The 15484-nt window shown below is 35.8% G+C and overlaps 1 protein-coding gene across 3 annotated transcripts in view; it reads left to right on the top strand.

Annotated features, from left to right (window-relative positions):
* LOC113505509 (pleckstrin homology-like domain family B member 2) overlaps nt 1-15484 on the top strand; it is a 114005-nt gene that overhangs the window by 57670 nt on the left and 40851 nt on the right. Inside the window, exons 3-8 of one of the 3 annotated variants that reach the window (XM_026888253.1) lie at nt 3589-3671; nt 4184-4357; nt 4687-4827; nt 5416-6308; nt 13808-13913; nt 14996-15116. In XM_026888253.1, coding sequence (XP_026744054.1) covers nt 3589-3671; nt 4184-4357; nt 4687-4827; nt 5416-6308; nt 13808-13913; nt 14996-15116 — 1518 coding nt within the window. Of the gene's footprint in view, nt 1-3588; nt 3672-4183; nt 4358-4686; nt 4828-5415; nt 6309-11251; nt 11321-12010; nt 12873-13807; nt 13914-14995; nt 15117-15484 lie in introns of those variants that run through there. The other 2 variants (XM_026888255.1, XM_026888254.1) reach the window with 2 other exon arrangements.

Here is a 15484-nt window from a genome sequence, read left to right as displayed (position 1 = left end):
AAGCAGGCACGTGCAGGGGACGACACTTTAAATAGATTTCGCGTTTCCTTCCTCGGACCACCGTGTTTCCAACTAATTTGCTGGTTTGTGCAGTTAGTACAATCAGCAACAAAAGTGCATAAACACTATACGATTGAAAAGACTTCTTGGTGTACAATTAAATAAGTGTTCAGATTTTAAACAAAACAAAGTACCTTGTATAGTAACTGAATTATGTTTCTTGTGAAATGACGTCAGATAGAAAGGTACGAAAGGAGAAGACATGTTGCGCCGACCCCAAATAATTGGGATAAGGCAAGGGGAATGATGATGACCAATATTTAAAGATGTTTTAAAAAAAAAATAAGAATAAGTGATTCTGATCGCAAAAAACAGGCCCAGAACATACACTCATTGTTCACACAAATGCTTGTCATACGCGGGGATCGAACCCAGTGGGTTCGTCGTGGTGACCTCAACCACTCTGCGATCTTTGCAATCAAAATATTATTCTACTACTGTCAATTCTACTAAACTGCATAAATAACGAACTAGATAAGTATTAGTTGCATCAGTTGCAATCAAATACTAAGCTGTGGCCAGTCGTTACGAAAACATACGTAAAGATGTCAGATGTTTATTACCCACCTGGACTTTTATAGAGGTCAAATGTCAGACATCACATCGTTTGAAGAGTTAATTGTGAAATCTCAGTAAGTTTAGTGTCTGCGAGCAATTGTTCTGAGATGGCTAGAGCATTAGTTATTCCTCTCTCTGGTAGTTTATCTTTTTGAAATAAGTGTGATATCTTGCCACTTTTGTAATGATGACAAAAGCTACTGTTATGTGATACGTTAGCTTACCTAACAAACTTTCTCTTGGCACTTATATCCCAAAGTTTAATAGTAAAGCGATGCAATTTACATCTCTTAACAGTTAATTGATTAAACAATGGAAATAAAACAATCATCGTTAGTTACTTGCAATAAAACTGTGTAATGAAGACGCCAAAAAAAAATTAAATTGATAACTAGTCAAAATTAATAAAGTGAAAAACTTATTTCAGGACTATAAAGCACGACATCTAGCTAATTATTTAAACACGGAGAACAATCCAGAAAACACCCCAAATTAGCTCAAAGACTATATCTTCTACATGCAAAACAAAACACTCACAAATCCAATTCTATCAAATGAACGTGTGATAATTAACCTTACATCGCGAGGGGTTGGCCGCAAAACGAATGTCACATGCAAACATGCGCGTGAGCAAGTCGGGCTGCGCGCGCGTCGCCAGCGGGCGCGCCTCTCGAAATAGATCGTCACTTGTCTTCCTTCCTACTGACCCCGTGTTAAGAGTTCGATGTAGGATTAAATTAATCTTGTAAGAGAAAGTCAGTCGATAATTCTTGAAGGTATCTGGCAAGTTAGATATAGAAGTTAGGGTGTAAGTCTTGTTTGAAAAAATGATTGTAATTTGGACTGATTGCTATGCGGTATGTTAAAATAAATATACTTATTGTATAAGTAATCGATAAAGCTGAAAAAAATAGGTTTGGTTAATTCAAGCGACCGGTTACTTTTAGGCCTTCATTTAATTGATATATATGTACTCTTAGGTAAAGTAAAAAAAACTAACTTAAAGCCATCAAGCATATAGAAACCTCAGTCGTTTATTAAACTCACAGCTAAGTCCTACTAAGTGTCGTCTTTAATAAAATAACATATATTTAACTAATTAATATTTTCCATGTATCTGCCACGCACATGTGAGGTTCATATCTAATTTGTGATAAACTAGGGTATTTTAGTTCTTTTGCTTGTTACAAAAAATCTAGGTCCAATGCAAACTTATACAAATATGGCCGATATCGAAATGTTTACGCTTATACAGATTTTTTAATTGCCACATTACATTACATTCGTGTTTCAGGTAAGTTTATGATAGTTTTAAAATGTAGATAAAATAAGATATAAAAAATATTGTTTCTATCAAGTACTCAATTAAATTACTATTCGATAGAAGAACAAAGAGTTTGTTTAAGTAATCCATTATAATTATAACAATTAATTGTTATTTTAATACCTATCTAATGGCCTAAAATTTTCGATTGTTTCTCAAAAATTTGATCTTCGGATGTTACAAAAACGGCGAGTACTTTTTAAATAATATGCTCCCTAAACAGATCCTAGAAAATCCCACAATCGAATGTATCCGGAGCTCGTAAAACATTGGATCATTCAATCGCATCATTCGTATAAATATAGTTTTTCCCACTTGATAATGATGCAATATCATCTTGGTACGTACTCCTTGACCAAGCCATATGGTACGGTAATAAACACTGTTTAACGTTCAGTTATTAACATTGCAATAAAACTGACAGTTATTCTCAGATCTTTTGTATTTAATCTTTTTAGTCTGTAAATGATAGGTATAGGCTTTTTACTAATCTTTATTAAAGTAAAATTTATGGACACCTGCTCCCTCGGAAAGGGAACGGGTAGTGTCAGACTCTTACTGACCAAACCTGCACCGGCATGGTACGTCATCCGCGTTTTTGTGTCGGTGTATGGAAATGTGCTCTCCTTCATACACAGGGTTTCGTATCCTATACCCATAGGGTAGTAACGCATCTCATAAACCTTTATAGCTAGCCTTTGAAATAAATAATGCGTAGATACGGATAATGAATTAGTCAACAGTCATTGTTAATAATTCCCTAAAGAATTCAATCCCAATAGGTATAATAGTAACACTTTACATTATATTACTTCCCTTACAGCAGGCGACCTGGCAAACCTTGATTTCTATGTATTTGTAGAGAATAATTGGTGTAGAAAAAGAGGTTTACGAACATATTTAATTAACCCCTTATGAGCGAAGCGAGCGAGCGAGCACGTCTGACAAACAGTTGTTGATGGCTCGAAACCTTATGAGTGTTAAAACATTGGGGCGATGAAGACATTAACGACAAATACTATGGATAATTGCGATGTAGTAAATACGCTTTTGTTTAATTTTATTGCCTGATTTATACAGTTATAGTAACTGTTTAATGATGCAATGGTTAAATCGCACGTTTTATGGGAAATTCCACATCTCCAGATCGTAAATTTACTTCTTAAAGTCCTACATAGCAGCCAAGTTTGGACTTCTTCGATATCCTTGGATTGATTAGCTTTACTTACTCTGACTTATGGTACTCTTGAGTTACCAGACCTGAATCAGTCGTATTACTACTGAAGTGGATAATTCTACTCATCATCATCCGTCTCCTCAAATACGAATCTATTATGTGTTAGTTTTTTTTTGGCACTCGCTGACGGCTAACAACGCCTATATGGGAGTGACAACGCCGGACCTAATGTCTACAGGCAAATTGTGTTCCCGGTGACTTCGGACATTGTGCCATTCGTTGGTGACGTAGATCGCGCTTTTGAGAGGTCTCTACTACTTGCCTCTATGTAAAATAAACTAACTAAATCTAAAACGTTCAGAATTCCATCTATTCTCTTTATTACCATTTGAGCAGACCTTGAAACCCTGAAGTCAGTTCTTCTCGTGATATTGTAACATTAATTAATTTGTTTTTTATATCGTTCCAGGGTGGCGACGAACACTCCGCACCTGGTGAGCCTCGGTACCGGCCGACTCAGCACAGCGGTTACCTTACATCCCATCAAGCAAGGTTTGTTATGTTTCAAATAACTAATAATAAGTGTTTCTGAAGACATTTGATTTCATGTAGTCCATAGTACTACCAATTGAGATACTCTCAGATTAACATGTAGTATGCTGCCTATACCATAGTAATGTTCTTCGTTTCGCTCTCGCGTAGAAATTAAATGACTACCCTGTTAGTGGGTATATGACAGAATTACACCGAATTTTAAAGTTGCTCTTCGCGACTTTATTACCGACCGTATTCTTGCCCTGTTTAAGATGAAGTTGTCTCATACTACTTTGCACATTTTTCAATGAGACTCCTACTCCATATGTTATATATATGCCAATTTAGTCCTTATGTCTCACAAACAATCAAGTGTTATTCACAAGGGCCTCCACACAGAACAAGCATTTGTAAATTAAGTAAATGCTTGTCCTACATGGGGAGTGACTACTTAGTCACTCGTAAGTCAGTCACTTACAGTAAGTTTGACCATGATATTTCTGTTAACCCTTCAATTTATCAATTTCCAGGGCGCGTGACGATCGGTTCCGACCCGACATGCGACATATACGTGGTGGGGACCGGCGTGGCGAGCGTGCACTGCCGCGTGGAGAACTCCCACGCTGTTGTCACCCTGTACCCGCTCAGCGGGAGCACGCTGCTCGATGGTCTGCCAGTTGATAAGCCCACCAGACTGTCCCAAGGTAAAGTTCTTCCCGTTTTAGAAACGACTCCCGCACCAAGGAGTTTGGACACTACTCGTGCATGTTAAAGGATTACGTACGAAGTATTAGTGATTTAACGGTTTACTCAAGTTGAATCATAGGGAACGCTCGACCAGTTTTGGTGGACTGTGTAGTGAGTGGCGCTTACCCACAACTTTGCCACAATTTTGCCATAAGGATACCGATTAATTGGCCCAAACTAACATTATATCCGGATGGAGAAAAAATTAAGAAGAGTATAATTTAAATAAATTGCTTCTAAACTTCAATTTAGAAATTCTCGACTAACCATTTACCTATAATTCCAGGTAGCATGCTAACGATCGGCCGCTCGAACTACCTCCGCTTCAACCACCCCGCTGAGGCCAAGCTGATGAAGTCCGTGCTGCCGTCCGCGCACGTATCCATGGCTCCCGTGCAGTTCACTCCCAACGAACAGTGTATAGCTAGTAAGTTTACTAGTTAATATTATTTCTTTGATATGGGTCTCGTTGGATGCAGGTGACAATGAACCGGTCGCTTGGAGAACGTATGGAGAGGCTTATGTCCAGCAGTGGCCTGTTGGTATAGTGTTTAGTGACCTTGACTGCTTGACCAAGGTTTGATGATCACAATCATTTGCTATGTGTCAGAACGTAATTTAGAAATTCAAAAGTATGTTTTATGTTTATCAGCTGTCAACTCGCACTTTACATAGTTCGAGACTAGATGGCGTTGTTTGAAAGTTATGGAATATATTATTTTGTCTCATTTCATTCACGTGATGCCTTGATAGTAGTAAAATCCATATTTTCTCAATAAACTTAATTATGACTGGTTGAAACAATTGAATGTCGCGGGATAAGATAACTTAATCATCAATATTATTGTTTCTTGTGATTGGTTTATAATTGCCCAATCGCATAAGGTTGAGAGTGTTGCCAATTTTTTTTTCATTTCTACCATGGTAGATTTTTTGTTAAATATGATTTTTTTTCATGCAATTTTGGATTATTATTATCAATTATTTTATCTAATACTCTGTATTTTGTTCACAGCCTACGTCAACCACAACTCAGAGAGTTACCAAAACGCCAACTTTCAAAAAATATACAAAGACAACTCCCTAACGCATTTAGACCAAGAACTAGACATGACGCTTCGAGAAATGTCTAAAAAGAAACCTCCTGTAGCACCTAAAAAACCTTACAGAGATTTAGACCAATCAGACTCAAATTCAGACCAAGAATCTAGGCCGAAAATGACTGGAATCATGGCCAAAGTATCAAAATTCGAGTACTACGCGAAACAACAGAAAATTGGCAGGAGCCAGTTTTATACGTCAAACGAAAACGAAATATCGCCAAAAGTGTTCAGCTCCAATTCTTTAACAGTCAACACTCCAGCCAAAGACGTATTAGGGGGTAAAACATTACCAAACTACATGAACAAAATGAAGAATGTACTATTAAACGAGAACAATGCCGTCGACCCTAAAAACTGCTCATATACCAACGTAGCCATCAGAAACAAAACCAAAATAGACGACATTGTAAAAAACTTTAACGAACCAACTAAAGACAACAAACTCCCGAAAAAAGTCAACAACGACCAGCAAAACGACAACATATACGGCAAAATCAATCTAGACAGGAAACCGGACGAAAAAACCAGTTTGAACGGGTTAGAACCGGTTAAAACTAGTTCGGAATCCAGTAAGAACCAGTTGGAACCGGTAACGAATGTTCTAGAGACCAAGAACAATTTGGAGTACAATTCTAATTTGTTGGATAAGAATGAGGTTTACGGGAAAATTTGTGATAGAAATGTGAATGTGTCCAAAGGGTTGTGTCTGCCTTCCCCTGCCTATGATAGGAATCCACAGTATTCGCCAGTTTACGCCAATGGATTATACGATCGGAGTATTGAAGCTGAGTCGAGGAGATTGAGGGTATGTATTTATTTATATAATATCATTATTAATATTTATTTATTCTCTGTTTATATTCGTCCACTGCTCGACATTGGCCTTCCCAATTGCACGCCATCGAGAGCTATCTTTCGCTGCAGATCATTCCTCCACTAATATGGGCTGATGATGGTGATGATGATTTTTTTTTATTTTGTGTGAAATGCATTTTAGTAGGTTTTTGGAAAGATTTACCAAGTCAGAAGACATTCTTTTTTCCGATGATTTTTTGGCATCAAATTGTTCCTCTCCTCTTTTACAGTGGAAGGGACAATTGGTTTTTCACCTGACCCTAGGTTTATCATTTGTCCATTAATCGATTTTGGTGTTACTTTGACTGTTTTATTTATTTATGCTAAGACCTGACTCGATTCAAAAAGTTTTTGACACCATAACCACTAATTACTTTTAAAAATCTCTATAATTATCCATGTTTGTATCATTAACCTCTTAAATAATTCTGCTTACCTACCTAACGCCGTGCAACATCCACTTATCAATGACGAACAGACGTAAACATCTATGATAAGATATAAGATACATATATTTGTTATAATGATTAGTATTGTATATTAAACGAACGACCTTCATGATAAAATTGTATCGCGTCCTTTGCGAGGTTTGCTATCTGTTAGACCGTGAACGTGAATTTTAATTTCAATTACTTTAAAACAGGTTTAAGTGAATGTTCGATGTTGTCGTAATCTAGCAAATAATAACTTGATATCAAAAGATATTCCTCATTTCCGAATGGGATTTCATTAAACGACTCGTCCCGTTTTGGGTTGAGCGAGAGGGAGTGTCTGACTTATTATACTGAGTAAAACACAACCAGGGTGTTTCCTTTTTTTATTTAACGGGGCCGAGGTAACCCTTTCATGCAATTGCTTCCACCAACACCAAGTACTTTCCATCCAACACCAAGTACTTAGCTTCCAACAGCATGTACTTACCATCCAACACCAAGTACTTACCATCCAACACCAAGTACTTACCATCCAACACCAAGTAGTTACCATCCGACACCAAGTACTTACCATGCGACACCAAGTACTTCCCATCGGACACCAAGTACTTACCATCCAACACCAAGTACTTACCATCCGACCCCAAGTACTTACCATCCAACAGCAAGTACTTACCATCCAACACCAAGTACTTACCATCCAACACCAAGTAGTTACCATCCGACACCAAGTACTTACCATGCGACACCAAGTACTTCCCATCGGACACCAAGTACTTACCATCCAACACCAAGTACTTACCATCCGACCCCAAGTACTTACCATCCAACAGCAAGTACTTACCACCCAACACCAAGTACTTACCATCCGACACCAAGTACTTACCATCCGACCCCAAGTACTTACCATCCAACACCAAGTACTTACCATCCGACACCAAGTACTTACCATCCGACCCCAAGTACTTACCATCCAACAGCAAGTACTTGCCAACCGACCCCAAGTTTTTAACATCGGACCCCAAGTACTTACCATCCGACCCCAAGTACTTACCATCCAACAGCAAGTACTTACCATCCAACACCAAGTACTTACCATCCAACACCAAGTACTTACCATCCAACACCAAGTACTTACCATCCAACACCAAGTACTTACCATCCAACAGCAAGTACTTACCATCCAACACCAAGTACTTACCATCCAACACCAAGTACTTACCATCCAATACCAAGTACTTACCTCATAACACCAAGTACTTACCATCGGACACCAAGTACTTACCAACCGACCCCAAGTTTTTAACATCGGACCCCAAGTACTTACCATCCAACCCCACCCAACTAATAAAAGGATTTGTATGTACAACGATCACAATGATCCCAGCATGTTTTCTGCTTTCTTCATTATTCTAAAACATCACTGACAAATGGTGCAGAAAGACATTGTGAGGAACTCTGGATAATACATATTAGAATCTGAAATCGCCAAACCGCAGTCAGCTAGCGTGGTTATCAAAGGGCGGACCTTCTCAATAAAGATAGAGGCCTGTGCCGTATTAAGTTCCTTATTTATTTATACTTTATTGCACATAAATACACACTTGGTCAATATGTTCTTGGAATATTCATGTACAAAGGCTAGTTTAACCCAAAATTGTTGGGTTTTCTTACAGCAAACATTAGTGTTTCTCTTCATAAAGCTGCTGAAATATTAACCCACTTCAATAAGATAAGGAAATAATTGACGTAACACATTAATACGGATGTATTAATTACTTTATGACTCGATACAATATCTCTGATACGTCCTTTACAAGGCAATGCGAGCGATATATGATATCTGCAAGTCAATGTAAATCAACTTTAGTCACGGTCGCAGGGCAGCTGTTATTGATCATTCAATATTGCTGTATTAATGATGTTATACACGAAAAGACAAAAATCAACATGACATTGCAGACCAATGGATAAAATTACTATGGATAAAATGTATGACAGTTTCAACTCCAAGGATGCGGAAATTCTTGTCGCGACTGGCATTCCATGTGGAATGAGAGCACACCTATTTTGTAGAAAAAATATGTGTATTATAACGGTACCTAACCTTTTTTTTGGTAAGGCGGGGGCATCCTCATTGACACTCGCTCTCTCGGGGAAGGAAACTGGTAGTGTCAGACTCTTACTGACTAAACCTGAACCGCCGTGCTACGTCATCCGCGTTTTTGTGTCGGTGTATGGCAATGCGTTGCAATCCTTCAAACACCTATATCGGAACCCAGTGGCTCCACTGTCTAAGGCTGTAGTATCTCATGAACCGTGAAAGCTAGGCAGTTACATTTTTCTCAAATTATGTATGCTGCTATTATAAAGATTAAGGTAAAGCGATTCTACTGTCATTAATTTGTTGGTGGGTCACCCAGCCAATTTATTTCTCTTCAGTGTAGATGTACGCAAACCTTGTCTACCGCAAATCTGGCTCGCACTTCAGCAGGTATTGACGAAAGGACTATTTAAATGTCGCAAATCAAAATCCTCATTATATTTTAATCACCATTTAGTGACGAAAGAACTACTTAATTGTTACAGGGATCAAAATTCCCATAACATTTAAAACCTATCCACTTCACATAAATCACGTGCGCAATTCAAACACCTGTTTGTATAATATCGTGTTTAAAACAGTATTATCGCAGTGAAACTTGTTAACTAATGATAAGACTATTAATAATTATGATATAATAGAAACCTTAACTTGTAGAACAATGATGCCTATACTATGAGTATTAAAAGCCCTTGCTGTCTTTGTGGAAGGGAGATGGCGTAGTATACCGTGTATTGGTCTCGCTGCCACACAAAACTTATCTTACTTAAACAGATGATGCTAAGTTACCAATATAATTTTAAAGTATCTCAGTAAGCTAGGCTGAATAGATGTGTGTGAGTTTAATAACTAAATAAAATGACAAAAGTAGATCAAAATATCAAATATAAGTCATAATATCCTATTATTTTGGTCAAACTCTCTTTTTTGTTTAAGAACATAATTTTAGAAAGTCTATATTTTTTTGTTAATTAAATAATTTATTATATAAAAAACACTCTGATCATGACTTTAAACCTTCAAAAAAATAATTATAAAAAAAATGTTTACAAATCACAGAAAACTTTCCATGATTCAACCATTGCATCTACATACAGCTGACTTGTTAATACAATTCAATCATAATATTAAACAAATACAAAACACAATTCTTATCAGCGACTGAGTTGATATAAAACAAAGAATTTAATAAAAAAGAAAACATGTCGCGTGTTAAACTTGTTATGTAATTGTTTGTTAGTTCTATATTTATGGTAGTGTTATATAAAATTAAATACTGTTAAGACTGTTTACACGAAGTATTTTCTTTGTTTCATGTTTTCAGTGGTATTAAGTGCCTTCCTGTGGGTTTTATGATATGTATTTTTTCCCACGTCTATACTTGGCGCTTTGTTTCGAATGTCAAATTTTAAATAATATAGAAAAAGGGAATGATTTTGCCCCTAAATGGAATGCTAATAATTAACTTGTGACAAAGTTACAAAACTCGGTTATTTTAATTCATTTAAATACTATAGTTTAGTATTTTACTGTTTGTTTACGACGGATATGAAATTTTGCTGGTAACTTATAAAATTGATCCAACAAACGTTACTTTGCTACATAAATTATTTCTATTGAATTACGAGTGTAGAAATAATACAAACATACAAATTAAAAGCTGTTAGAGGTGGAGAGAAAGGTTAGAACCCTTATCAATTTGAAATATAAAATTACTAGCTTTTCGCCCTCGGCTTCGCCCGCGTCGGGGTCGGTTATATCGCGTTTCCAAGGTCCGGTTCCTCTTCAAAAGTCCGAGATAAAAACTATCATATGTTCTTTTTCAAGGACAACTCTATCTCTGCACCAAATTTCATTAAAATCGGTTCAGTGGTTTAGACGTGAAAGCGTAACAGACAGACAGACAGAAAGACAGACAGACAGAGTTACTTTTGCATTTATAATATTAGTAAGGATAATATACGAGAAGATAGTAGCCGATTCTCAGGCCTACCAAAACATATAAATATTTAAAAATCTATAAAGCCATTTCGCAAGGGGTTTGGTAACTAGCAGTGTAACACGAGACTTATTATTCGATATTCTTTAAACTGGAACTATGAAAATTTAAATTTGTTACGTGTATGATAAAAATGATAGACTTTATATCTCTCATCTACAAAGACTAACCATTTCTAATTAAATTCAAATTCAAATTATCTTTCAACCTTGTTAAACACAAGAAGAGATTAATTTATCTAATTTAAAGAAACATCTATTCAAAACTACTTGCTACAATATTATTATCACAAAATCATAATCTTTACAGATAGTCAGACCGTTATAATTGAAGTTAAAGAAACAATAGCCTTATCATTTGATAACAGTTCGTGTGGCGATACCACAACGCTGCGGAATCGCATTGCGACGGAAATCGTGGAAACTGTAATGTAGTTTAAGAAAATAACTAAAATATAATATTTTTCTAGAGTTTTCTGGGTTAAATGTTAGTTCGAAAATATATGGTGGAAAAAAAGAAAGTGTTATGTGTATAGGTTTTTTGATTTAATTATGTGTCTTTTTGGTAAAAAGATATATCTACAATATCAGTTACTTAATGTGTTAAAGTGAAGTTGAAGTGTTTCTTTTACTATCTGAATAATTTTTAACGCTTAGATTTTCTGAAATATCGTATTTATAAAATGAAATGTATGCTGATATGAAATATAGATAGTATTATACTAAATAATTATAATATATTCTTGTGCTAGCTAATTCATATAAGTGCCCAGATTCTGTCGATATGAGTACTTAATATCTGGGCCAACATACGTTTATATATTTGTATAGATTGTATGTCTAGATAGTTATATTTATAACTGAAAAAATTACTTGATACTATTTAACCCATTCATATGTAAGAACTTATTTTACGAAGCAGAAAATAGTACCTCTCTATATGAAATTACATTTGCTATAGTATTTTGACCAAATTTTGACAAAGACTATATTATTACCATACCTATTTATGATATATGACATATCTATTTATACATCAACACAATTCAAGACTCTAACAATTATACTTTCCTACAAATAATCGATAAAACAAACTAAAATACAAGAAAGTCTGTTTATAAAAGTTTATCTGAATCTTAAATTTGCTATGCAAAAGTGAACCTTAAGTCCATATAAATAAATTACACATGTATGTCAATGTTATTGATATGTATGTCTGATCTTGGCGGTCAATAGCGGATTATATTACAACTTTCAATTTTAGTATCAAATCCACTCAGTATTGGTTTAGATGTGAACTGCGTACATGTAGATGAAAATTTGTATTATTAGTGTGAGCAGAAAGAGTATCTAAATATGTGAAATTTAGGTAATATTTGCTTTTTGTTAAGGTTGTGATTTGAGTACGTAAATAAGTGAACAGTGATTAAAGTAGTGGTTGAAAACATCAAAAATGACGGTCAGAACTAAAAAGGAACCAAAACACAAACGCCTGCTAAAAATATTCGTGAACAACCTAAAGAAAAACACGTCAGCACTAAAAGAGCTGAAAGAATCAATCGAGATAACACACAATCGAACAAACGATTACGAGAAAATTATCGATATAACGAACTCTGTAAACGAGAAACTCGATGTCGTTCACAAAATACGAAACGACATCAAAATCTATAAAACGATTAACACGATTTTGACGAATCATTACATAAAAGTCACAAGAGACCATGAGAATTGCATTGGAACGAAAATCCTTAAACTCGAAGGACAAATTAAGAAGTCCTATGACAATTTGAAATTGGAATTAACCAAGATGGCGTCCGTTAGTGTTGCCAATCAGAATATTTCGTCGCCGATTCAAAATAGTAATGTGATCCTCGTTGGTAATGATTTAAAATGTAATCAGTTTAATCAATTGTATATGAAGAATGAAATATATAATAGTATCATTAAGAAGATTGATAAACTGTTCTGTGGGATGGTGAGTTATTTAAATAGGTTTTTCTAATGTGACAATGAGCATTCTTTTGATTTACACCTCCATTTGTACTCGTTTGCGTTCCTTTTATATCGATGCATTGATATTTAGTTAAACAAACACACCCAATAAAAGAAAAAAATAACAAATAAAAATTTATGTAACTTACTTTTTGTGCCTGCTAGGTTTTTCCTTCAAATTTGATTCAAAATAAAGATGCAAGAAGGTTTAAGAAAAAACGGTTTATTTTTAAGATTCTTACAGGCACTTTTGATGACTCCATATATCATAACTAAATTGACAGTCAGTCTAACCAAGGGGTATCGTGTTGCCCAGGTAACTGGGTTAAGGAGGTCAGATAGGTAGTCGCTCCTTGTAAAAACACTGGTACTTAGCTGAAACCGGTAGGACTGGTAGCCGACCCCAACATAGTTGGGAAAAGGCAAGACCAATGATGATGATATCATAACTAATCTTCAAAAGTAAGAAAACTTTGTTATCGCATTTCTCAAATTCGATTGTTAATTATCTAGTAATAGCTTACTAATTGTTGTACTCATTTACCGACCATGATTGTTCATTCACGCCGCCAAGTATCGCAGTACCATCTTTTCTTTTACCGATCGTTGTATAGTGTTAGACACAATAATATAAAGGTGGAATTTTGTGAACTGGTTTGAAAGGATTGACTGTGATTAAATTTGGTATGCAAATAGTTGATACTTTATTGGAAAACTGGCAATCAATAATATTATCATCAATATTATCGTCAAACTTGAATATCTACTACCTTTGTTAACTTTTTCTTGCTTTGTCTGTCCTTGCATCCATTCTATTCCTTCCATTTTTATCATATCGTCTATCATTGGTCTCCCGAAATACGCCCTCCAAATCTAGATCACCATTCAGTTATTAAGTAGTTCATTGATTTGTTCTAGGCTTACCAGGATAGAATAAAAGAGGAAGAGCAAAAAGAAGCGGAGACTGCTCGTCTCGAGGAGATCCTCAGCATGTGTGCGGAGTACGAGAGGCAGATCGCGTCAGGTGAGATGATGCTGTCATAGAATAGAATAGAATATTTGTATATCATACTAGTGTTATATGAGAGATGTTCGTGTAGATATATTTGTTATCTCTTCGCGTTCAAGGGTCTTGATCAAATTTGGTATTGGTGCGGGGTAGCTGTAGCCCTGAAGGATAACAACGGTCCTACGGACCTATTGTAACATAGGTCCATTATATTGGCGTAACACCGTTCGCAGCTAGTACATTTCTCACTATACATGGCAATAGAATCAGCTCTATCAAAAACATTAAATGTAAGAAGATATTTGGGATACCTGTTAAACTAATATTTATACAGATGTGAAAGAGAGACGCCGTTATGCTCTGTCACGCTTTCACATATGTAACAATATTCAAGACATGCTAATAGACCCCCGTCGTTTCTTTTTTAATTTTCCTGACGTGCTTAAAGTGCTTTGTTTTGTCATTAATACCGAACGGTTCCCGGTGACCGTGAATGACCTTAACCCTTCACCATGGCCAAGGTCTTATGTATTTGTTGGTCATATAACGTTACATATATACGTTTCTAATCTCAAGTTACCTGTGAGTGGCTTTGAGTCATACTCGATATTTTCTCATTGGATTTGAATGTCTCAAAGTGATTGATAGATCCATAGTAATCTGTCTGTGTTCTTGACTCAATTTTTTTGAACGGGAACTGATTTTGTGATGGCTCGCGAAGTTGTTCTAGAGACAATAGAAGTCTAACTAAAAACGCGAAATTGAGTAACTGTCGGAATTTGAAGTAGGGATAGCCAAAATATTTGGAAAAATCTATATTCAAATTATTAAGTTATCAAAGGTATACTCACGAGTATTTATCGGTTGAGCTTGACTAGTTTTGGACCCAACTGGAGTCTTATGAGCTGACGCCGCGGCGGAATCATGAGTCGCAAAAGTCATAAAATGCTGTTTACTTCTTTTCAATGGAATTCTGGTATTCAATCTACTAATGTCTCAAATAAAGTCACTTTAAATCTACGAGTGTTCTCAGTCTTGTGGCTCACTGTACATAGCCTTATATACCTCAACTTATTCATTATTACATATTGTTCCAGGGGTCCCAATAACACCTACAGAGAAGCGACCACACAACAAGATCATCACAAATGGTTCGTTACCGCGCAGCGTCGCTCTCAACAACCCTAACTTCGTGCAGACCAGCGATGGATATTACAAGTAAGTTGGAATCTGACGATAATTACTATTGCTCTGAGAATATATTTAAACACCATATTAGTATTTTTAAAACAGTTGTTAAAATAAGCAAGGCATTCAACATTTGCTCCGTTTTGCTGCTGACCCAACGCCGACGAAAACATTTTTGGTTGAAGTTAAAAATACATCTGCTTAGTATTTGGTTGATGCTGAAAAGTTACTAAAAAAAACGAATATTTTATTTGTTCAAAGATCAAGGTTAAAGTTATTTTACTTACATATAACGTTGACTGTGTAATAAAATACTTTGATCATTCCATTGTCGTTCGGAAAAGCGTTGCATTCTTATCTTTAATAGCCGTGACACTTTCTAGGTCAAGTATAGTCAT

The sequence above is a fragment of the Trichoplusia ni genome, chromosome 26, assembly GCF_003590095.1.
Source record: "Trichoplusia ni isolate ovarian cell line Hi5 chromosome 26, tn1, whole genome shotgun sequence".
In the NCBI taxonomy this organism is placed as follows: Eukaryota; Metazoa; Arthropoda; class Insecta; order Lepidoptera; family Noctuidae; genus Trichoplusia; species Trichoplusia ni.
This window is presented reverse-complemented; position numbering and strand designations above follow the sequence as displayed.